The following is a 26,200-nucleotide window of genomic DNA, read 5'->3' on the forward strand; positions in this document are numbered from 1 at the left end:
TAGTGAAATGTCTTCTGAGTAGGCACCATTATCCCCATTTTGCAGATGAGAAAATTAGGCACAAGAGAGGTCAAGTAACGTTCACAGCTAGAACAGCAGAGCCTGAATTTAAGCCTGGGCTCTTAAACACTGCACTATACTAATGAGGTGAAGGCCGAATGAACCGTAGTAACTAGGACTCACTTAGCTTTTACGCTAGAAAGATGGCAAGGCTCTGCTCCTGGTCTGGATTCATGTACAAATATGAAAATTAGGGAAGTTGTTGCCCCAGTGTTCTATGGGAGGTTTCTGTCTGCACTCCAATCACCTCAGGGGACCAGCTCTACCACTAACTAATTCTACAAAAGAGGTTACAATGTGTGCCTTCCTCAAGTTCTAGAAGTGGGCAGGAATTATGGCTTTCTTTCAGTGGCCATAGGAAAGGTTCAAAGAGGAAGATACGTGATGTGTCCTAATGCTGTCAGTTTAATGAACAAAGGCTCTAGCCTTCTGTGACAAGCTGACCCTACTTCCAAATTTTTCCTTTTAAATATCAGAAGAAAGTTCAGAATTTGGCATTCTGAATTAGAGCTGGACTTTCTATTGTTTCTGCATCAAATAAGTCTGGCTCTTTATGCTTCTGCATGGGTTCCTTTTATGATAGCAGCTTTACTGAGGTCCCAGTCCAGATGTCTGAGCAGAGCTCCTGGCCCGGGTGTCACCCACAAAGCCGCAGTGCTAACAGAAGCAGCAATCCCATCAGGACAGACGGCCTCACCCCGCACTCGTGGAATTCCTACTGGGATTTCTAGGAGTGCTTACCCTTAGTCTTTCCCTGTATACGAACAATTAACATCTGTTTTCAGAAACCTGGAAACCATATAAACTTTAGGATTATTTGTTCTAGTTCTATGAAAAATGTCCTGGGTAATTTCATAGGGATTGCATTAAATCTGTAGATTGCTTTGGGTAGTGTGGCCATTTTAACAATATTAATTCTTCCAATCCAAGAGCATGGGATAGCTTTCCATTTTTTTAGGTCATCTTTAATTTCTTTAGTCAATGTTTTATAGTTCTCTGTGTATAAGTCTTTCACTTCCTTGGTCAGATTTATTCCTAAGTATTTTATTTTTTTGGACGCAATTTTAAAACGGCCATACTACCCAAAGCGATCTACAGATTTAATGCAATTTCTGTCAAATTACCCAGGACATTTTTCACTGAACTAGAACAAATAATCCTAAAATTTATATGGAATCCCAAAAGACCCAGAATTGCCAAAGCAATATTGAAGAAAAAGAAGGAAGCTGGAGGAATAACCCTCAGACTTCAGAAAATACTATATAGAGCTATAGGAATCAAAACAGAATAGTATTGGCACAAAAACAGACATATGGATCAATGGAACAGAGCGCCCAGAAATAAACCCACAAACTTTTGGTCAATTAATCTTTGCAAAGGAGGCAAGAACATACAATGGAGTAAAGACAGTCTCTTCAGCAAATGTTGTTGGAAAAACTGGACAGCTGCATGTAAACCAATGAATTCAGAATACTCCCTCACACCATACACAAAAATAAACTCAAAATTGCTTAAAGACTTCAACATAAGACAAAACACTATAAACCTCTTAGAAGAAAACACAGGCAAAACATTACCTGACATACATCTTAGCAATGTTCTCCTAGGGCAGTCTACCCTGGCAATAGAAATAAAAGCAAAAATAAACAAATGGGAACTAATTAAACTTATAAGCTCTTGCACAGCAAAGGAAACTATAGGCAAAACAAAAAGACAACCTACGGAATGGGAGAAGATATTTGCAAAAGATGCGACTGACAAGGGCTTAATTTCCAGAATATATAAACAGCTCATATAACTTAATAAGAAAAAAACAAAACAACCCAATCCAAAAATGGGCAGAAGACCTAAACAAGCAATTCTCCAAGGAAGACATACAAATGACTAATTGGCACGTGAAAAAATGCTCAGTGTCTCTAATTATCAGAGAAATGCAAATCAAAACTACAGTAAGGTACCACCTCACACCAGTCAGAATGGCCATCATTCAAAATTCCACAAACGATAAATGCTGGAGAGGGTGTGGAGAAAAGGGAATGTAGTTTGGTGCAGCCATTATGGAAAACAGTATGGAGATTCCTCAAAAAACTAAAAATACTTACCATATGATCCAGCAATCACACCCTGGGCATATATCCAGAGGGAAACTTAATTCAAAAAGAGACATGCACCCCATGTTCATAGCAGCACTATTTACAACAGCCAAGACATAGAAACAACCTAAATGTCCATCGACAGATCACTGGATAAAGAAAATGAATATATGTATGTCATGTATGACTGAAGCATTATGCTGTACACCAGAAACTGACACAATATTGTAAACTGACTATACTTCAATAAAAAATATATAACATACCTAAAAAAAAAAGAAAGAAAGAAACCTGGAAACCTTTACAGAAGTGAAAGGTTTAGAAAAAAAAATAAGATTTTATTCATGATAAGCAAAGGATAAGAATCATCAAATGAAACCAAAGTCATTTCACAGATATTTTATCAAGAAACCCACCAGTGCAGTGAAAGCCCAAAGAACCAGCAATAAGCTATCTATGACACATTTTTACTTTTATGAAAACAGGTAATCAAGCTGCTGCTAAAAATACATTCCTTCAAGAGAAGGAAGTTCGAAGATTCATCACAGGGTCAGAACAGGTTCAACTCAGTTCCCCAGCCTCTGTAACAACTCATGTCCAGAATCATCCCAAAGAAGAGCACGTTTAAAGCGTGCTCTGTGTGGGTGCTGCTCCTGGGCCTGCAGTCTGTTTCTTTGGAAACTGGTACTCTACCGACAGAAGAGTGAGCCGTCAGCCATCTGAGTCCTCTGTTCCCTGGTCTCTGTCTATACAGTATTTTCTGAACAATCAGCAACATATTAAAGAAAAAAGAGTAACCTAAGGGCAAAGGAGAAAAACTGCAGCCATATATGTGCTCTTAAAGATGCATTGTAAGCTAAGTATCAACAGTTAATACATAGTTCAAACCCGTTCTATCTATCTTGACTCCTGTTTATCCCACATCAAATACAAGCATGTAATCTTTTAATTGATTCTTAGCTCTAAATTCCCAACTGAAATCACTTCCAATAAATTGTTGGTGGTCAAGAGGTGAATGCAAAATTTAAATGTAAACATTTTTTTCAGCGAGAAATTACTTTTATAACTGCTTGAGCATTATCAAAGTACAATTTAAAAATCTCTCTGCAATCTTCTAAATTGAACAGATAATCCTTTTTCAAGGCACAACTTCAAAGGTGGCAAAACCACCACAGATGCAGCATATGGGACCACACTCTGAAGGGCGCTAGGAAATTCAGATGGAAGCTGCTGCTGTGGCCAGGGGGAAATGGACAAGGGCCGGGCCAGCGGCCCCTGCCTGCCCATTCACTCTTGCTTACAGGGCTGCGGGAAGGCGTGGAGGGGTCTTCCAGGGTTGCCACCTGGGGAGCCCAGTGCAGCAATTTATCAACCTGCAAGGAAGCGCTTCAGTATTTCAGCACCCGATGCAGCCGCACCAGTGCAAACCGGCCGAACACCAGCTCCGCTAGTGGCTTTCTGTAAATGCAGCTTGATACAAACAGCAGATTATGGGCACACTGCTTTACATTAGTTTATTATAAAAGAAAAGCAATTCCCAGAGACACAGTACACAACACTCTAATTCTTAAACGCTTCTGCCTTTTTTTTTTTCAAACTCTTCTGAGACTAAACACCCTTCACAACCCCCCAGTGTGCTCAGGCCACATGACAACCCAATTCCTTGGCTCCCACCCTCTAAAGTGGCTGAGCCCTTTGAGAAAAACGCAAATAGCTGCTAACTCATTTTAAATAAATAGTGGATGAACTGTTTCTGCCCCTCAGCTTAAATCCCACATATCTTACGCTCAGCTCAGCTCTTCCTATTATCACCTGACACCTGGAAAGTATGGTAGAATATTCACCGATTTGTTAATCCTAGGAGTGCTACTTGTCATCCAGATGAGTCAAAATAAATAGTCAGAATATCTTCTAAGAAGTCCACGACGGCCCTTTTGGCTGTGTCCCCAGCCGGTGCCTGGACGCTGCTTATGTGGTCCAGGGCTGTTCTGACCGTCTGGTCTCTTTCCTGCTGGCTGTGGGGTGCTCCACTGTCATCTCTCTCTGTTTCTGATTTTAAAAACTGCAGGATATAGGACTGGACCATGTCCCCATTCAGTTCAAGGGTTTCTTTGATGCAGGACAGGTCTGAGGCACTGGCCAAGCTCAAGAGGTGAATCAGCGCCTGGCAGATTTGGGTCCGTAGGCTGGCACAGTACTTGAATTCCAAGAAGTCTGTGGTGTCTTCGCTCTTCTGTAAGGCAGTGACCAGTGCGTTCCAGATGTGAGCGTACTGGTCAGTGGACCCATAGCGCTCTCGCTCACTTGGGATGGAAAGGGCAGCAGCAGATCTGATGCGCACTTTGAAGTTCTTGCATGACGTCACAACCGAAGTCAGGGCACTGTAGGCCTGGGAGGTCCATGGGGCCAGTCCTAGAAAGGATCCACGGTCATTAAAACAAACGAACGTTTAAAAATAAGTGGGGCAAGAGGAAGAGGGGCAGAAGGAAGCACCCACACTAGCATTCAAGTTAGTCATCTATTACGTCTTCTCTAATTGTCACAATCATCCTGTAAGATCAGGGTGGTGAGTGACTGACTGCAAGATCCTAGGTAAGTGGCCAAGTACTGACTCTCAGAGCTCCCTCTTTGCCTAAATGAGCTGCCACGTGCTCAGGGACTTTGGTGACTTGGAAAGAGGCTTTCTCTCTGGGAAGATGCTGGTCTGAGGCTGTAAGGCTTGGTGGGAGGAGCATGGGCTGAATTGCAGCCCCACCTGTCCTCTCAGTTAGGTGCTTCCAAGCAGCGTGCAAGGGCACAACTGTATGCTCAGCCCTGCTCATGCCGGCAAAAAAATAGTTCATCACCCAGATTAGCATCTAGACCCTGCTCCAGACAAGGCAAGTCACGCTTGTTATTGCAAAGAAAAAGAAAATACTGTCGAGGCAGTGACTGGGGAACAGGGCACTCAAATAAACTGAAGGCTCAATTTTCTAATTTTGAGAAGATGATGCCTAGATTTCTGTCTTCTCTCCCTTCTTATTGGACCCAGGAAATTAGCCGGCTTTATTTATCCCTCATCAGAGCTACCATTTCCCACTCAATTTTGGGAGTTCTTATTCCTCAGGATGGGCATCAGAGTAGAATGCAGCTTCCCGAGCTCTCTTAGCCCTTCCCAACTTCTCTGCTGCCCTGGACAGGCAGCACTCAGTTCAATGAGCTCCAGCCACAAAGGTCACTCTATCTCTATGATTCCCGGCTGACTGGTCCGCCTGGGTGCTCTTGGCAACAGAGCGGAGCGGAGCCAGCTTTCCCTAACTTGATGCTTGCTCTGCTGGTCCAGCACGGTTTCACCTCTCCAGTAACACACCCTTATGTTTCCAATCTTGTCACAGGGACAAATGTATAAGGCAAATGCTGGCAATTAAGCTGAATGGGATCTGGAGGCTGGGGATTCCAACAGCTAAGCAGCTATCAGCCACTGATGACCTGTCAAGGTGCACGGCGTGTCATCACTCAGGCAGACCCCTCCTTAGCTGCAGCACTCCACTTCAGCACCGAGCGCTCACATGGGATTTCCAATTTATACCCTCTTTCTCCCATGCCAGTTGTCCCCTTCACTTTTTCCTGATTGTTAAAACAATATATACTCATTGTAGAAAATTCAGAAAATGAAAAGCAGAAAAAAATCCTACCCATCATCCAATCTATAGGAGACCACTGTTGATAAATAGGCTAATTTTCTTTCAGTTTTCTTTCTATACATTTATGGAGATTGTACTGTAGGAACAATTTTTTCATATCCTGTTATAATTTGCTTAACATCAGAAGTATTTTCTCAGATTATCAAAAACTTCTTGTAAACATAATTTTAAATGGCCACAATGTATCCCTTTGAATATAATATACCATGATTTATCTCACCATTCCTCTAAACTGAGGTGTTCAGTATGTTTCCATTTTTTAAAATACTATGATAAATAATATTGTGAACATCTTCAGTAACAACGTAGCCTGGAGTGTACTGTCCAAAGAGACCCTCCACCAGAGAGAAGGGCCCTCCCTTCTTACCTAAGGGAAGAGCAGGATTTTTAAATACATTTCCCATTGCATAACAAGCATTCCATCGGACTTTCATAGCAGCCTCAATTAGAACAGTAGAAATTAGGGCCTGGATAGCCTCCTCGATGATTTCAGCAAATCTGGGTTTTTCTATGTGAGATGGTTGTAGAAAATGAAGCAAATTTCCAAGGGCTCGGACTGCATTGCTTTTTACCTAGAATAAAATGTAAAAGCATTAGAAATCTGTTTTGCTAAAGAGATGTGTCAGAAAGTATAATTTCTGCTTAAACAAACCCAGGAGGCCCAAGGCATCTTAAAGCAAGAGAGCTAATGAAAAATGCAGCCCATAAAGGTGCAAGTTCTTAGAACTCAGCAAGGTCTTGTGTGGTTCACATTCTGAGCCATCAGAGAGGTGAAGTTCTATAGAGCTCCTTGCCCTGATTTTTTAAATGTTAGATTAGACTTCAGAGAGGTCAGTCTTCTTGTTTTGCAAAGAAGGTGTGTAAGGCCCAGGGGCAATAGGACAGTGCTGGTTCACAGCAAGAATTGGAGAAGGTCGGTTTCATTAATTTCGGCCCAATACTTTCCTGCTAGACTAGTCTCAACCTTAGCAGCATACCAGAACCACCTGGGGAGCTTTCTTTTTTGAAAACCAATTCTCAGGCCCTAACCCCAGAAATGCTGATTGAATTAGTCTGAGGTAGGGCTTTCCAGGTCTTCAGAACCACCTACCTACATCAAGCACTTGGTATGCGTTAGGTTCTGTGCTAGGTGCTATAACGAAAGGCATCTTGGAGTCCAGTGAGGTGTATGTAACAACTTCCATGTTACAGATGAGGAAACTCACCTTCAGAGAAGTTAAATAACGCACCAAAGGTCACTCAGCTACTGAAGGGCAAGCCAGGATTTGCACCATGTTTGCCTCACCCCAAAGCCCAGCTCTACACTTTTTAAACTTAACAGTGTAACAGGGAATATTCAAAGCCAAGCTACTCATCTTCTGACTTGTCAATTCTACTTAAAAGATTTTTGGAAAAAAACCAGCCAAGTGGACACATCATGGAGTAGTCCTACAAATGGCACTGAAACTTTTCCCGAGATGGGAAAAGGAATGGTACAAGTGTGGAGTGTACACTATACCCCTGAGTACACACTCAATCTCCCTTGAACAGGGATGAACTTGGTGGAATGAAACTATAATACTATTTTATCTAACTGAGAAATACTAGCTTTTGCTGTCAGTCTACCTTGTCTTTATCCTTGGATGCCTCTATAGCTGATCTCAACATCTTCAAGAGCAGGAGGCCAGAGAACTCGTCCTGGAAACTTGGGTCTGGTGTTTCCCTGTTCCACCCAAAGCAGACAAAACATATTAAAAGGTAAAACCCAATTAAATATATACATACACAAATATATTCACTCAGTGTAACTATAAAAACTTTAGGAAAACAGCTCCATAAGTCTGTTTAGATTTTACCAAGAATTTTAAGAGTTTATACATTTTGACCCAGGAGGTCCACATCTAGGGATGTAACCAAAAAGAGTATCTCATAATAGAGATTTCATGTACCAAATGTTCAACGTATATAAAAGCCTAAAACAACACAATGTTCAATTATAGGGGAATGGTTAAATAACCACCACAGTGATGACAGTAATAATAAATAACAATTTATAAAGAGTCAGCAGAAGTCAGGAGAATGCTTATACATGTTATATGTTCGAGTTAAGTGACAAAAAACAAGACACTGGTGTATGAGTAAGAGCAGTTGCCTCTGGGGAGGGAAGCGATGGGAGTAAGGTAGGAGAGAGGCTTTACACTGCATACCCCTTTATACTGTCTGAATTTTTTTAACCTGTGACTACATTACTTTAAAAAAATACAAATACAATATTTAAAATGTAGGATACCCATTACTAAGGTTTGGGTTTTTTACCTTTATATTTTCCACATTTTCTATAATGTGGATATATTACTTACATTAGTATACAGTATTTTTTGTATCTATGTATTAAAACTAGCTTACTAATCTTATTACTTGAAGGAATATAAAACAAAATGAAGCAGGAAGACTGATAACACAATATAGGGGAATTACTGCTAATTCTTTTATGGTAGGGATCAAAGATATGCGCTTGGACCTTAGCCTCGGAGGTCACCCAGGGGAACTGAGCTGAATCACCTACATGTTGACAATCAGAGTGTCTGTCAGGTTGCCTAGGGACCAGGCTGCTTTTGCCCGGACATTAAGAGATTTGTCTTGAAGTGACATCAATATTGCATTTGCTGTGTCTGCAACAAATATGACATCCTGCAAGAGAAACAAAACAAAACACTATAGTTGCTTCAGGAGTTCACAATGCTATCTTGAAAATTCTCAAATTTATTTTCAGATAAAGCTAGTAAGTCTTTACCACAAATTTCTATTTGGAAATCAAAATTCATTTACTCAGTCAATTTACTGTTCTTCTTATATATTACACTTTGGATACCCATCAAAGCCCCAGGGGAATCTCCAGTGATTCTGGTATGTGTCATGCACACTCGAGGAGCCTACAGATTTTGCTCTTGTGAAGTCTGTGCTTGGCTTATTTCCACCCCAGGAAGAGATGCTGACAATGAAACACACTTCCGAAACACATCCTGTTCACTCACACACTTCTCAGTGAGATAAGAGTAGAGGAGAAATTTATTTCCTTCTTAGTAAAAACCACATCAGTTTTCTAAATTATTACTATCGTATGGTAACGTCCCATTTCATTTGCTTCAATTATCCATTAATTTGAACATTTATTGGCCTAGGGTCCTGGGCAGTGTGCAAAATAATGAAAAATAAATGAACTGTAGGCATTCCCGTATTTATTAGCAACTCAGGAAACCAGATTACAAAGCAATTTATCTTCCTTTACTGCCCAACTCAGGAGCTCTATATCAACCAAAAAGAGTAACAAAATGGACCACAAAGAGGCTCAGCCGAGCTGCGTGTGCCTGCTCTGACCTGTCGGAGACACGGGAAAAGCACGTAGACCCCAAGGGCCCGTGAGGTCGCCGCTTTCACTAAACGGTTCGCGCTGTCGTTCAGCCCCAGCAGCATCGTGATGCACAGGATCTGCCTGTCGCCCTGCAAGGGGAAAGGGTGGCCAGGAAAAAGCGCAAATGAAATAACTGAGCCAATGCCTTCAACGAGTGACCGTGACACGTCTGTCTCTGAGTCCACATTCAGGAGTTGAATACAACTGAGATCTTGAGGCTAACTTGGCAGAGAACAGAGGTTCAACTCAGATCCAGTTGTCAATTGAGTACCCACTAGCCTCAGAGGACATGCAGCACCGTGGTTACGTTGACCCCTTACCATTAGGTGAATTGGGTCATTTATTCTACTTTATTCAAGCTGCCTTCTTTATAAAAGCTAACTTATAGAAATAAGAACAGATGTAAATGCCACTAAGGACTAAAGAAAAGCAGCAGTTTGAATACTGTGTGTGTTGGGCACCAAGCTAAGTATTTCCACATGCCTCATGCTACTGTTCACATCATTTCCAGTTTATAGGTGACAAAATTAATTTTTAGAGAAGTTAAGATAACCAGAGCTAGAAAGTAGAACAACTAGAATTTAAACCAGGTCTTTCTAACTTTGAGATGTGAAATCTTTCTGAAATCTGACTTTACAGCCTCTGCTATGCTCGCTCCTACCGCCTGCCTTCTAAGCACAGGGAGGGAAAACTCTCCTGAGACATGAAGGTTTTAGTGCTGTTCCCCACTGCCTCACCCCACGCTCAAGGAGAACAAGCACCTTTTCTTCGATGATGTTCAATACTGGTTCAAAGTGAAACAATCAAAATCAAACTCAAGCTCTGATGCTCAGGGTCACCAATTAAAGACAAGAAAACACCCCTCAGGTTACCGGCAGACTGCTGAAGGCTTCCGGCAAGATGGAAGACAGGGCATCACAGGCGCTCGCCTGCAGAGTTGGGTGCTCTGAGTTCTGCAGGGCTCTGGGTAGAGGGCCGTTGAGCATCATAGTCCAGAACATCACCACCTGGAACAGGGGCAAGGTTACCACTGCAGCCCAAGAGACAACAGTGAACCAGCTGGACACTAAGACCGCCACAAGTGACCACAGTCATGAAGGGTTTCTCCTGGAAGCAGCAGCTTACTGTGAACGCTTCTACTGGTTCTTCTTCCACAGCCATGAAAAGAACTTTAGAAAACAACTAACTGAATCCTTCCACTTCATTCACTGGGAAACTACATACCGTCCGCTACAGTTGCAGCAAGAGTGATGGCAGCAATGGGGAGGGAGACGAGGATGAGGATGAGGACACAACAACAGTGGCGGTGGCAGCAGTGAGTGTTTTTCAGAGAACTTCCAGTCCCTGTGGCCTCGTCCAGTTTCTCTGGGCCATGGCTCCTCGTCAGGAAAACAGGGCAAAGACAACCGTCCGGCAGTGTGTGTGACAATAAAATGGAGACTGTGTGTGAAGCGCCTAGCGCGGTGCCTGGTGCGGCGGAGATTCTTAACTGAGCACAGGCGCTGCTTTAGGCACTCTGAAGAATTATCTCCCTCCACAGCCCCTCAAGGCAGGAGTCCGCAGAGTACCTTTAATGGTTTCCTTCTCAACCTTTACAAAAACCCTGGAAGTTCAAGTCCACGTACAAATCCCTCTGTGGTTTTGGTGTCTCCATTTCCTGCCCCACGGATTTAGCCCTGAGTTTTGTTGAGGGTTCCACACACCAGTTCATTCGCCCCCACAATCTGAGCTCCCGGACACCCAGCCTGGGCCCTCCCAGCCCCAAACCAGAAGAATGTGGCCGTGTGTGGCCGCCAGCCTCCCGATGGCCCACAATGATTCTCACCCCCTAATGTTTCGGAGGCCGCCCTCCCACTGACTAGGGCTGACCTGTGTAACTAACAGGCTGTGGTGGGAACGACAGTGTGGAACTTCCGAAGCTGGGTTATAAAACTCCTGCAGCTCTGTCCTGCACCCACAATTCTTGATTCATTTGCTGTCGGGGAGGCCAGCTGCCGTGTCAAGAGAACACTCAAGCAGCCCTCCAGAGAGGGCCTCGTGGGGCGGCACTAAGCAAGGCCGGCTGCCGGCAGCCAGCACGAACTTGCAAGGTACGTGAGTGAGCTGTCCTGGAAGGAGATCCTCTAACCCCCGACAAGTTCAGCTGACTGCAGCCCCAGCCAGCATCCTGACTGCAGCCTCATGAGACCTGAGCCTCAATTCTCGCTCTCAATTTCTAGCCACAGAAACTGTATGAGAGGATGAATGCAGGATATGGTTCTAAGCTGCTAAGTATTTAGGATAATCTATCACTCAACAATAGTTAAGTCATACAGAAAGTATATCCCTTTTTTACATATGAAACAACACCTAAGTGTGAACAGTTAAGAGTCTTGTTCAAAGTCACTTGGGGCAAGGGGAGAAGTTTGGATTAAACCCAGGTCTGTCTGATAGCAAAGCTCAACTCATCCCCCTCCAAATGGTGACATTTCAGCTTCAGTGGCAGTCAGAGGAAGGGACTAGGGCTGGAGAATCTTAATTCATTGCAAAGATGACGGAAATTGTGAAGGGAAAAAGAACAGGCAGGATGGGGAGGGCAGAGGGAGAAAACAGCACTAACGTTGAGTTGATTTTGCTTCTGGCACTAAGTAGAAGCCTTTTTTGGTGGACTCACGTGCTCCTCCTTCAAAGACTGACTGACACAGTGTAGGGGCACCAAAAACAACCTAAGACCACAGAACTGGATGGGAATAATGGGTGAGGGGCCCAGCAGTGAGGGAGTCAAGGGGAGTAAGATTCACTGAGCAGCTACTATTTACCAGCATCTTCACATCTCATTCAATCTTCCCATAGTCCTGTGAGTTACGGATTTTCATTCCTCTTTACAAGGAAACTATGCTCACAATTACATATTAAGTGTTTAGTTCCATGCCTTCTGATTCCAAACACTTTTCTCTTCCCACCACTCCAGTCTGCCTCTTGGGCATACTGAGAAACCAAACTAGGTTTTGTGCAAAAACAAAATAAAACAAAACAAAACAAAAAAACCTCTTTTTTTCCATTACTGGTTGTGTGTTACACATAATCCTACCACATATTGAATTGCAAGTAAACTGAAATGCACATGAAACCTATCCATCCTAGATTATAAACCATAATTTTGGACACTGGAAGAAACCATACTCTCTACTCCACTTTATCATTGAGCGTCAAAATAAAACTGACTGAAGCACGAAGAACAAAGAAATCCATGAACTGACACTTACCAAGCTGACTGGCACTCTCTGATCAGGTGCTTTGGTGGAATCCGGTTTATACTGCTGTATTAAGCCTGTACCCAGTTCTTCCAAAAGCTGCCAAGATAAAAGAAATAGATTACCAGAGATAAGTATTAGAACTATGGAGGTAAAAAACCACTTCAGTCGGAGATCACTTCAAATCAAGGGGAAGAATAATTTCCAACTAATTTGCTTTCTTTTGTTAGTAACTCCTATCACAGAGGCATTCTTTCCAGGAGCAAAATCACCAGCTACATATTGCTCATTTATTACCAAATCAATTCTTTGGGTTCATAAGTAGAGCTGAAAATAGAAGAATGTATCACTTCCCTACCTGAAATCTCTCGAAGAAACTTGGAATTGATGGACATGCAGCAGAGGGAAGAACATAAAAGAAAGAGAATAAAGCATATGGCTTTTAATGAAAATGACCTTGGCTCCATGAAGCTGGACGGATGGATCTGCCTCCCCCATGCACTTGCAAATCACCTCTCCGAGCTCCATCAAGTAGACTTGAGTCATTGAAAAGTAGCCCCTTGCCAGATGAGCCAATACCTGCAAAGAAAACAGGGGATTAACCCTCAGGATAGCAATATCCAGAAAAGTAGTTCAATACTTCAGAAATCACTCACATTCAACAAGGAGCTGAAATCAGATGTTGAACGAAATGAAGAACAATCATAATCTTTATTTTATGATGAAAATCAATTACGTATGTCATATGATTTTATGTGCTGCTTTATTATTTTTTTGAAAGTTTTTTTTAACATTTTTTGCACCTTTTTTGGTTGTTGTTTGGGGGCAGGTAATTAGGTTTGTTTGTTTGTTCATTTTAATGGAAGAACTAGGGATGAACCCAGGACCTCGTGCACGCTAAGCACGCACTCTACCACTGAGTTACACCTTACCCTCTGATTTTAAGTGCTTTATAATTCACAAAATGTGCTTCATTAAAATTATCACTTAAGCTTAAGAAAAATTTTTTGAGGAAGGTATTAACTGAATATGTCAGCTAAAAAACCTAAGACTGAAAAAGTTAGAGGTTAAAGAGGGCAAAGAACATGTTTAATATTAGCCAGATAATTAGCAGCAGACCAGCAGACCCCAGAACCAAACCTGTGTCTTAGCTCATATTTGAGTACAGAAAAAACAAATACGTTATTAGAGTAATTTTCTCCCCTTAAAGAAGCAAGTATTTTGTTGTCTCTAAACATCTATAAGACCAAAGAGAAGTTTATAGAAAATTACTTATATACTTTCAGATGCAGAAATCAAGGATTAACTCTACCATTCCTTTCAGAATTGTTATGTAATCTATTACACCCACTTGCCATATAATGCCCGCGGTGACTAAAATGCCTTGCAACAAAAAAGGATGAATCTGACATTTTACAACCAAGCTTCTCCACCTATCCCCCAAAACAAAGCAACAAACAAAGCATTCACACCTAAAATGCAACTCCCACTAAAACCAATGTAAACACTTGGCTTGGTTTTATATTACTTTCACAGACTCGCTCCTCATGAGGTAATCACCCCATGAAGAATGATTACTTCCATTTCAGAGATGAGGAAATGAAACCTCCTACCTGTAAGGCCTCCAGGCGCATGGGGAACGGTTCATAGGTGCTTCCTCCTGCGGAGCCAGCATCATTACCTGAGCAGGAATCCTCCTTGGGCAGAACAACAATGGAAATGCAAAGTCGAATGAGCCAGCAGGGTTCTGAAGACGTCTTAGGTGAGCTAACCGACGCTTCTTCCAGAAAGGGTCCAGAAGGGGCTTTTTTCCACCAGTCAGGAGGACTGAGGCGAGGAGTTGCTGAATTGCTATTGCTGAGTCCAGAAGAACAGGGCTGTTGTAAAAGCAGCTGGACTTCAGGTAAAGGCGCGTGAGTGGACACTATGGCTCCCAAGAGAGTGAGACTTGACACACGAACATTAACATCTATCAAAGGAGACAGTAAGAACCTATCACCACGGGAACAGTTACCATAAGGATCATGATTAAGAATTATGGCGTCCTTGTTTCACCTGAATCAAATTAAACCTCTAGCCCTAACTTCCAGTTTGTAGGAAACACATGGGACAGAAGTATAAGTTAAATAACCCTATAAAGAAAAATCCAACAAATCGAGAATGTGAGACATACTATGCGACAACTGACTTAGACCCTTCCAAAATCAATAGGATGAAAGGAAAAAAAAAAAGGGTGGCAGGCTGTTCTAGAGTCAAAAAGGCTAAAGTGAGAAGGCAGGACAAGATGGCACAGTAGGAAGATGCTGGCCTCGCCTAGCCCCACAGACACAAAAATTAAGACTATATATAGAGCAACTCTCTCTGAGAATGACTTGAAGACTAGCAGAGAAGATTTTCCGCAACTAAGGATAAACAAAAGCCACGCTGAGACAAGCAGGAGGGTGGAGACACAGTCTGGCCTACACCTCCAGGGCTGCGAAGCACTGGCAGGAGCGATGTCACAGCCTCAGAGGTCCTCCCTGAGGAGCAAGGGCTCGGAACCCACACTGGGGTCCCCAGGCCAGGGGGGACCTGCATCAGGAAGACAAGCCTTCCTAATACCTAGCTTTGAAAACCAGCAGGGCTGATGTCTGAGAGAGCTGGAAGGCTGCAGGGAATCGGGGATCCACTCTGAAAGGCTGCGCACAAAACTCACTCACTCCAGGTATCAGTGCACAAGCTGCAGCTTGAAAAGTGCCTGATCGTATGTGGAGAGTCACTGACTAATTTTAAGGCATGTGCCTGAAGGGAACTTCAGGCGCTGATGGGCTGATGAGTGCTCCTAAAAATTTTTTTTCCTTTGGCTCCCTCTCTACCTAGCTGGCCAGGTACCTCCAGGCGCCATCTCTGACTCTCCGCATCTAATGGACTGGCACCACTCAGCCCACCCAGTATTCACCTGCAGAAACCAGCTAGCCAGCGCTCCTCCAGAGCAGACCCTCTTACAGCCAGCTGCACCGGGGGCCAGCTCCACACACTAGCAGGCCTGTAGAAGGGCAGCCCAGACAGAACAGAAGGGCAAGTGCAACCCACACAGGGGACACTCCTGGAGCACCTGGCTCTGGTGACCAGGGGGACCATACATCTGGGCCCCAGACACCTTCTACAGGAGATATATCTACCTAATACATAGAAACAAATGTAAGGGTTAGGCAAAACGAGAAGGCAAAGAAGTATGTTTCAAATGAAAGAACAGCACAAAACCTCAGAAAAACTACTAAACAAAATGGAGATAAGCAATCTTCCAGATAAAGAGTCTAAACTAATAGTCATAAAAATGCTTGCTGAAATCAGGAGACAAATAAAGGAAACACAATGAGAACTTCAACAAAGAGACAAAAAAAAAAAAAAACAAAACCCAAAAAACCAATCAAACAATAAAATAGCTGAATAAAATAACAAAAATGAGAAACATACTAGAGGAAATCAAATGCAGATTAGACAATACAGAAAAACAGATCAGCAATCTGGAAGACCGCCTAGTGAAAAATGACCTAATTGGAATAGCAAAAAGAAAAACAGGAAAAATGAGGATAGTTTAAGGGACATTTGTGACAACATCAAGTGTACTAACATTCACATTATAGGGGTCCCAGAAGGAGGAGTGAGAAAAGGACAGAAAATCTATTTGAATAATGGCTGAAAACTTCCCTAACCTGACAAAGGAAACAGACATCCAAGTCCAGGAAGCACAGAGAGTCCACAAGATTGAATCCAAAACAACCTGCACCAAGATACATTATAAATAAAGTCAAAAGTTAAGAAAGAATATTAAAAGCAGCAAGAGAAAAACTAGTTACACATAGAAGAGCCCACATAAGACTATCAGCTGACTTTTCAGCAGAAACTTCACATGCCAGAAGGAAATGGCACAAGGTATTCAAAGTTCTTAAAAAAAAAAAAAAAAAAAAACAAACAAACAAACAAAAAAAAAACAAAACCTTACAACCAAGAATATTTTCTCTGGCAAGGCTATCATTCAGAATTGAAGGATATTTCTCAGACAAGAAAAAGCTAAAAGAATTCATCGCCACTAAACTGACCTTACAGGAAATGCTAAAGGACTTCTTTAAACAGAAAAGACAAGACCATAAATAGAAATATAAAAATTATGAAAGAAAAAAAAAGTCTCACTGGTAAAGGCAAACATATAGTGAAGATAGTGGATCAACCACTTATATAGGCAGCATGAAGTTTAAAAGACAAAACTAGTAAAATCATATATATCTACAATAATTAGTTAAGAGATGCACAAGATAAAAAGATGTTAAAGATGACATCAAAAACATAAAACATGGAGAGGGAGGAATAAAAATGTAGTGCATTTGGAAAGTGCTTGAACTTAAGTGACTTAAAATAGATTTTAAATACACAGGTTGTTATATAAGAACCTCATGTTACCACAAACCAAAAACCAATAATAAACGCAAAAAATAAAGAGAAAGGAATACAAACATAACACTCAAGAAAGCCGTTAAATCACAAGGGAAGACAGCAAGAGGACAGGAGCAGAGAAGAACAACAAATATAACTAGAAAAAATTAACAAAATGATAAGTAGTACATACCTATCAATAATTACTTTAAATGTAAATGGACCAAATGCTCCAAACAAAAGACATAAGGTGGCTGACTGCATAAAAAAATAAGACCTGTATATATGCTACCTATAAGAGACTCAAATCAGATCTAAAGACACACGTAGACCAAAAATGAGATGATAGAGAAAAAAAAATTCCATGCAAATGGAAATGAAAAGAAAGCAGGGCCAACAATATTTATATCAGACAAAGTAGACTTTAAATCAAAGACTAATAAGACAAAGAAATGCATTACATACATAACAATAAAGAGATCAGTCTAACAAGAACATATAGCACTTGTAAATATATGTGCACATAGGAGCACCTAAGTACATAAAGCAAATATTAACAGACATAAGGGGAGACATTGACAGTAATATAATATTAGTAACACCCCACTTACATCAATGGATAGATCATCCAGACAGAAAATCAGTAAACAAACACTAGCCTTAAATGACACATTAGAATCCACCCCAAAACAGCAGAAGACACAGTCTTTTCAAATGCACATGAAACATTCATTCTCCAGGATAGACCACATGTTAGGACACAAAACAAGTCTCAACAAATTTAAGAAAATTAAAATTGTATCAAGGAACTTTTCAGACCACAATCCAAAGAGACTAGAAATCAGCTACAAGATGAAAAACTGGAAAAAACACAAACAAGTGGAATTTAAACAATATGCTACTGAACAACTAATAGGTCATCGATGAAAATCAAAGAGGAAATCAAAAAATACCTGGAGACAAATAAAAATGGAAACAGTGTTCCAAAATCTGTATGGCAGAGGAAAGGCTGTTCTAAGAGGGAAGTTCATAGCAATACAGGCGTATCCCAGGAAACAAGAAAAATCTCAAACAATCTGATCTTACAACTAAAGGAACTAAAAAAAGAAAAACAAACAAAACTCAGTTAGTGAAGGAAGGGGAAAAAAAGATCAGAGTGAAAATAAATGAAACACATACTAAAAACAACAGAAAAGATAAATGAAACTAAAAGTTGGTTCCCTGGAAAGATAAACAAAATTGATAAACCTTCAGGCAGACTCATTAAGAAAAAGGGAATGCCCAAATCAATAAAACTGGAAATGAAAGAGAAGTTAGAACTGACACCACAGAAGTACAAAGGATCATAAGAGATTACTATAAACAGTTATAAGCCAACAAACTGGACAACCTACAAAAGATGGATAAATTTCTAAAAACACGATCTTCCAAGACTTAATTAGAAGAAATAGAAAACCTGAACAGACCAATTATTAGTAATGAAATCAAATCAGTAAAAGCAAACAAACAAACAAAAAACTCCCCAGAAATAAAAGTCCAGGACTAGATGGCTTCACAGGTGAATTCTACCAAACATATAAAGAAGACTTAATATCAATCCTCAAACTACTCCAAATATGTGGAAAGATATACCATGTTTGTGGGCTGAAAGAATCACTACTGTTAAAATGTCCATACTACCCAAAGCAATCCACAGGTTTAATGCAATCTCTGTCAAAATACCAATGGCATTTTTCGCAGAACTAGAACAAATAATCCTAGAATTTGTATGGAAGCACAAGACTCCAAATAGCCAAAGCAAACTTGAGAAAAAAGAACAAAGCTGGAGATACCATGCTCCCTGGTTTCAAACTATAATGCAAAGCAGTAGTAATCACAGTGTGGTACTGGCACAAAAATAGACACACAGATCAATGGAGCAGAATAGAAAGCTAAGAAATAAACCCATTCTTACATGGTCAGTTTATCTACAACAAAGGAGGCAAAAATATGTAATGGGGAAAAGACAGCCTCTTCGGTAAACAATATTAGGAAACGTGGATAGCTACATACAAAAGAATGAAGCTGGACCATTTTCTTACATCACATACAAAGATAAACTCAAAATGGACTAAAGACTTAAATGTAAGGCCTGAAACCATAAAACTTCCACAAGAAAACATTGGTAGTACACTCTTGGTCATGGGTCTTATGTTAACTGTAATTTCAATTTAAAAAAAAAGAAAGAAAAATTTAAAAGGCTAAAGATACATAAAAATGAAATGTAATGCATAAACCTTCAATAAGCTGACTTTTTTTTTTTTTTTAAAGACTTTTGGGGACACATGAGGAACTCTGAATATGGACTAAATATTAGATGATATTATGGAATCAATGTTACTTTCTTAGGTGTGAGAATGGTGTGTGTTTTTAGGAGATTATCTTTATTTCTGGGAGATGCATGCTGCGGTATTTAGGGTGAAATATGTCTACAGTTTACTTTTAAATGGCTCAAGGGAAAAGAGTATATAAATATGCACATACACACAAAAATATACACATAAACACATATATGTATACATATATACTGATACGTACATGTAGAAAGAGAGAAAGCAAATATGACAATGTTTACAACTGTTAAGTCTACGTAGAGGTAACAGGTGCTCACTGTACAAGTTTTCTGTGGGTCTGAACATTTTAATAATAAAAGGTTGCTGGAGGACAAAGGCAGACACTTGAAAGGACTTTTAGTACTTGGTCCACTCCCCTCAGATTGCAAATGAAGAAAAGCCAGCGCAGTGGAATGAGCAGGGAACTGAGCCAGAAGACGTGGGTTGTTTTAATCTTCATTCCACAACTAACGTAATGAGAGACCTTAAGGCAAAATTCATCTTTCTGGGTCCCCTCTTACACAATGGTGAAAGGAGTGAGTTGGACTTAGTTTACACATCAGTATCTCATTTAAGCCTCATAAAAATTTTATGAGGTAGGCACAGGTCTTTCTGGTAATAGGAAGTTAAAGTTGAGGTCATGGCTATGAGATGGCAGAAATGGGAGCGGGTTGCAGACCCGTGGACTGACGCCGGGTCCTACCTCTGCCACGATGTCACAAACACCCATGTCTCCTTCAAGTTCTGTAATTCTGACTAAAAATTCAACTTATTAGAATGTTGTCTGAGCTGAAGCTTGCAAACAAAACAAAAACAAATGTTCTAAAGGCAAGCACGTATACATTATATGTGAGAGTAAGTCATAAAATAAGAAATAAGACTGTAGTTAGTGGAGATTTGAAGTCCTAGAATTTTATATGAACTTCAGAGGCGATAACGTTAAAGAAGTTAGGTTTCATATTCCACTTTTCCTTTCCAAAAAGAGGTTGATGTCTACCTGACTGCCCATCCACCCTCTACTTACACCTAAAGGAAAGAACTACCATACAGTAGAGTAGGACCCCTAGCACTCACTCAATCCTAATTCTAAAGGAATACTCTGGTCACTGCACTAACGTACTGAAGACACATTAAACTTTACCGGTAATTCTCCAGCTCACTTCTTTCCAGTGGTGCCCACTGGGGCTTCAGGGATCAAACGTGGGGTTCTAGCAATAGTTGGATCCCACAAAACTTGAGGAGAATAAACAGAACTACCTTAGAGCTTTAAAAGTGCTCTGAATATTTTTTTAACTAATAATCTAGATTTGATTGATATAAAGAAGCAATCAGTTTTAAACTATCACCAACCTTTGTGGCGGATATAAGGCTTTATCTGGTTCCAGACTTTGGTCAGCAGGCTGAGTTTCAGACGGTTATAAGGTGAATTTGATACTAAATTTGCAAGGCACTGCAAAACACAAACAACAGCTCATCAATAGGCCTGATTAAGCCAACGCATAGGAGACAAAATTTTAGAGCATTTCATTAAAAACAAAAATCTTTACACTTATTTGCAAATCAGTCCTTCTCTTTTTTGTCTTTTTTTTCTGGAGGGGGTAGGGGATAGCACCTGTATTCTCATTGGTACAATTTAATCCTTAAGATAAAGAAGTATTTTTAGTAAATCATTTATTTAGACATACAGAGGTTGTAGGCAAGATCAGACAAGTAGGAACAGACTTCGAAATGGGATATTTTTAAGAAAATTACTACTTAGTTATATTCTTAAGTCAATTTATTTTTGAGTGATATAAACATTATACAAAACAAACAGAATAACCACCTCTGGAACTCACTGAATAACCTGGACATTTACCTTAATTATCTGAGTGAGGGTCTGTGAGGATGATTCAGCCACCAAAGCTAACAAAAGACATCTGTGCAGCTCTTTAATGCTGGAAGCGATCATCACAGAAAAGGGCGTAAAGGCCCTTCTGTGGTCACTGGTATCTTCAGCAACAGAAAGAAACTGCTTTGAGCCTTCCAAGATGGCAGATAAAACTTGCAGAGCACAGGCACGCGTCTGAAATTTCAGGATGATTCACATCAGTTAGTTAAAAATCAGGAGTCAAATCCCCTTTGTCCTATGTATATTTTTAATAATCAAAGTACTTAGAATCATTTTAATTAGAAGGATAAAGGCAATGGGATTACCTGTCAGGTCCCAAAAGTAGCTGTGAACTGAGCCACCTGCATCCCCACCTTCACACTTAAAAAACAAAAACTACTTAAATCACATTGTTGTTAGTTTTCTTACTCTAAGTCTAGAGCACACCATAGTATACAACCTGAAATCATGAGCATGAAAATAACTTAAAGATGAGAAGCCTAGTTTATTCAAGCATAAATCCCACTGAATATGACTGAAAAACTGTGCTGTACATCAGAAATTGACACAACATTGTAAACTGACTATAACTCAATTTTTAAAAAAAAGTGGAAAAAAAAAAAAGCCCACTGAAAAGAGAAACTGAAAGCCTATTGGGCAGAAAAAAATAAAGGCATCTACAGTCTGTTTCTCTAGAGTTCCTGAGGACATTCTGCTTTGCAATCTGCCCTAAAGCATCCGTGAGCTCTCAATGTTAATTAAATGGGCTATTAGGAAATGTGTGCAAACTCATCTTGGCAGGAACTGTTAGTGAGCCAACTTTTAGAAACATTCTAAGGTGCAGGAAATAACACTGCTTACAACAAGAATCTTTGATAATCAAAGAAATACTAAATACAACCTTACAGATGGAAAATAAAATGTGTGCCCCTTTGTCAATGGACTACGGTATTTGTCAGGAAAAGTGCGTCAAGGGTTTCTTTATAAGGTTAAAAGATTATTTTCAATTGGTACTCTGATGATTTTGTGGTATTAAAAATTATAAAGGAGAAAAAAGAAATGAAAAAGAAAAAAGCCAATTTAACCAATATGGAATGTAGGTGATAAGTTCAGGATTAGTAATATGAAATAATACTGTACCCTCTGGCCAGAAGGCCCCCAAATGCCAATCAAACCTTTCAGTCAGATTTGTTAAAAGCAAGGAATCAATAATAATTCTAGGATATGATTTACATTATTTACTAAATATGAAGCATATCTGAGTTTGGTGTGAAAAAGGTTTTCCAGAAAATCTTCAACTACATTATCTCCAAGAAATAAATTAATTCTGCATGCCTTTTATGGACTGGAATCATAAACAAAAAATTAAAGATTTAATTGTTTTGAGAATAAATTTGTAGTATAGCAGTATGAGTCTTTGGAATTAAGCATAATCACTTAAGTTAGGAAGTTGACAAAGTATTAGAAAATTGTGGGGGAGAGGGAGGGAAAGAGTTTGCGCACAAGTCAGCTGATCCAAGAACTCAAACCAGAGGCTAGCAAATCTCTTCTGTAAAGGGCCAGCAGTACAAATTTCACATACAGAGTCTTTGTTGTAAACACTCAGCTCTGCTACAGTAGCACAGACACTGTATAAAGGAATAAATGTGTGTTCCAATAAAAATCCACTTATGGACAGTGAAATAGGAATAGCATATAATTTTTACATCACAAAATATTATTCTTTTGACTTAAAAAAACATTTAAAAGTATAAAGACCATTCCTGGTTCATGGGTCATACAAACTGGCAGTGGGCCACAACTGGCCCACAGGCCGTAGTCTGCCAAACTCTGATTAGATGGCTGGCTGATCTTAACTGAAAGAGGTAGATGTTATGCTAAACTTCTAAACTTTAGAGCATAATTAAAAATCACAAATCCAACAGCTCACAAAACAAATAAAATTAAAAGCCATGCTGTAGAAAGAAATGAACTAATACTCAAAAGTAAAAAATTTTCAGTCCAATTAACTTTGGTACCCTAAGAGGGAAAAATGCATTCGTAACTATCACAGATGAAAACGAACGGAATGTCACTAAAATTTGTTATTTTTCATCATCAAGGTACAAAATCTAAATGGAAATATACTAGATCAAATTATACTTCTCATAGTTCTAATTTATTTCCTTTAAATGCTGTTTAATATATCTTTGTTGCTATAAAAATGCTATTTATAACACTGAATCTGGCTCAAGTTCTGCTTCATTTATTCTTATTATCAATATTTAATATACTGTTTATCATTCTAATCAGCACTTTCAGCAGAAGCTACTGACGTACAAGCAAACCATAAGAGATGTAGCTCTCCAGAGAGCTCATTCTGTTAAGTTTTTATTGTCTGAATATTTACAGTGGTGGGTAAGACTTTTTAATCTTATAAACATCAGTATGCTCAGTTGCACTAGACGGTACTTTTACCTCCTTGGGCACAAAGGCTTGTTCAAAAGTAATGAAACAAGAAAGCACTTTTCCTTTTTTGCTTCTTAGAATAGAGTAGAAATGTTTGCTGAGGTAGCTCAGTCAACCCTTATTTTTTCCTTTTTTTATGTATGTTTGGTCCCAGAATATTTCTGGGAGGGTGATGAAGAAGTCACTGCTGGGAGTGGGTACCACTGAGGTTTCAACGCAGGGCACCTGTCTGTGCTTACCTTTGGCTTTGTCCAAGTACTGATTATTCTCCACATATGCCCAAGATTAATTTCATTTGATCACACCCCCAAAGCTGGGTGCCTTTTACGTGGAGGCACTTCAATACTATGCCAGGATCTCTAGATTTGGAGACATCCAAGCAAAGGTCACCTGTTCTTGGCTGGCCATATAAGAGACACCTGATTATCTACCATTCCATGACAGTTAAAAATTCCAACCCTTTATTCTCTTTCCTAGTTATGTTACCTGTTATCTAGATTTTAATTTGTTTCTGTATTTCATAGCTCTCCAAAAGGGAAATAAAGAATCATCCTGGAATCTGAAAATCAGGATAATTCTCAAGGTACCAAGAAGGCCTGCCCTACAGTTTGTCCCTTAGATGAAGTCTTGCTGATATACATAATCTACCTCTGTAACACCTGAGGAAACCATATAGAAGCAATTTATAAATCAGTCATGTTATTACATTGGTTGCTCTGTGCTGTCCGAAAACATAGGATGTGCCTTCTAAAGCGCATTTCTGGCATGTCAACATGTGACAATTTCCCAAGTACCGCCACACTGCCAAATCCTAAAGGGGATTTCTAAGTTTTCTCCTTCTCAAAGAACCATTCTTCAATGAGAAGATACACTGTTACTGTCTTGTCATCTTCATCCTGGCTAAGACAAACCTCAGTCTATACTGTCCAACTCTACACTCAGTGAGCACCTGAGAAGATGATCACGCAGCTTTTACACATGGCTGAGCCTTTTAACCTAGCTCTCATCAATCCAGAATGCTGTTCCATTCCAAGTACATGAACTAGCAGTTTTAATTTGTGCAAATAATTTTCTAGCAGACTTTCTAGAACAGCATCTCTCACTGACATCATCTACTAAAACACTTTCCTCTAGCATGGGCCTTGGTTCACAATTAACTACACTATGGAGAGTGTGCAGAGGTGTGCTCCAAGCCTCGTTGTGGACAACTGTCACTGTACTTACTGATACTCTCCTAAACCCGGTATCTGCTGCTGAGTATAATCATGTCACTTGCCAGTACACTGAACTGACAAATTTTAATCATTAATTTGATCTTTTAAAAATCCTGTTTAAGAATGATGACCGGTTTTCCATTTCTCCAGGACCTCCGTGGCTTTTGTGCTGGCCCTAGGACATCTCCAGAAGGAAGTTCTATGTTTTATTTCACTCATCACATTTCTTGCATTCATAGAAGATAAAGAGCAAGAACGTATCTAAAAGGTACCCAAATCAAGGAGGACCACTCTGTAATATGTAAAACCTATCATGGCACTCTAAGTCAAATGTAAACATTTGAAAAATATAAAGATACAAACATGAAAATTATTTCTCTCTACTTTCATCGGATATGATCTCATAACCTCTTTGTACTCACGTCACAAATGCACGTGTCCCACATCCCCTTAGCTGGGCAGTCACAGCCCAGGTGGTTTATTGATCTGCTACTTGCGCCATGGCACCATCTCCTTAACTACTTATGGCTCCTCCCCTCAGCTGGAGGGGCTTCAAAAACACAAATACATATATATATTTTAACCTTTATAACAGTTTCCCTTCCAATTACTAGAATAGCCTCATCATTTATCTATTTGCCACCATTCTTTTCCATTTTTCTCCCAGGTTCTCATTCTCTACCGATTCAGGCAATTTGAAAGATTTCTATTGGTTGAATTACTTAGGATACTGAGTACTTGAAATACCCTACAAGGCATTTTTTGTGTGTCTAATGGACAGGCTAGTTTATTTTTCTCTCCCCTGTAAAAGTGTTGAAGGGTCATTTAGAAGTTTTCTTATTTAGGAATCAGCTATTCAAGGAGATGATCAAAGGCAGTTCCAATGCATTATGGGTTGCCAGCCCTCCTCCTTACTTTTAAGGGAAAATCTTGAAAAAAGAAAACTACTACTATTGGTAGTAAAATAGTAAAAATCATTCACTTTGAGAGGGTAGGTTGGTTACCTAAGGACATCAGACGCCATTCGGCATGACTTTATAACATTCATGATTGTAAGGGGACTCTAAATAGCACTGTTTTCCTTAGGTAAGAGGAGCTAACATACCCAAGAAGAGGCAAACTACTTGATCAGCCATAGCTACCTTGCTGTAGCTTTCTATGACTGCCAATTTTTTTGTCTTCTTTTTTAAAAATCGGTTTTTCTTATTAAACTATGTATTACTGTTTATTACACGTGATTTGGAAAATATGGAAAAGTTGGAAGAAAAAAACCACTGTTGGGATCATAATTTCATATCCTAGATTTTGGTAAAACTTCACTGGTGTTTCCCTAAGTCTTACACGTCTTTCATAACCATTACATACTGTGATATTCCGATGAGTATTTAAGCCATTTGTAATTTTTTCCTATTTGGTGTTTATA

The 26,200-nt window shown here is 39.9% G+C and overlaps 1 protein-coding gene and 1 pseudogene across 1 annotated transcript in view; both read right to left on the reverse strand.

Moving 5' to 3' along the window:
• Nucleotides 1-3,653: 3,653 nt before the first annotated feature.
• The window catches only part of HEATR6 (HEAT repeat containing 6), a 34,733-nt gene continuing 12,186 nt past the window's right edge, over nt 3,654-26,200 (reverse strand). The window contains exons 10-20 of the mRNA XM_010990495.3: nt 21,104-21,310; nt 20,596-20,695; nt 14,074-14,429; nt 12,917-13,039; nt 12,473-12,559; nt 10,100-10,234; nt 9,194-9,316; nt 8,382-8,506; nt 7,442-7,538; nt 6,204-6,408; nt 3,654-4,565 (exon numbers count right to left, since the gene is read on the reverse strand). Coding sequence (XP_010988797.3) covers nt 4,027-4,565; nt 6,204-6,408; nt 7,442-7,538; nt 8,382-8,506; nt 9,194-9,316; nt 10,100-10,234; nt 12,473-12,559; nt 12,917-13,039; nt 14,074-14,429; nt 20,596-20,695; nt 21,104-21,310 — 2,097 coding nt within the window. The 3' untranslated portion in view covers nt 3,654-4,026. The remainder of the gene's footprint in view (nt 4,566-6,203; nt 6,409-7,441; nt 7,539-8,381; nt 8,507-9,193; nt 9,317-10,099; nt 10,235-12,472; nt 12,560-12,916; nt 13,040-14,073; nt 14,430-20,595; nt 20,696-21,103; nt 21,311-26,200) is intronic.
• On the reverse strand, nt 21,507-24,543 carry LOC135323159 (polypeptide N-acetylgalactosaminyltransferase 1-like; annotated as a pseudogene).

This window comes from Camelus dromedarius, chromosome 16, assembly GCF_036321535.1.
Source record: "Camelus dromedarius isolate mCamDro1 chromosome 16, mCamDro1.pat, whole genome shotgun sequence".
Lineage (NCBI taxonomy): Eukaryota > Metazoa > Chordata > Mammalia > Artiodactyla > Camelidae > Camelus > Camelus dromedarius.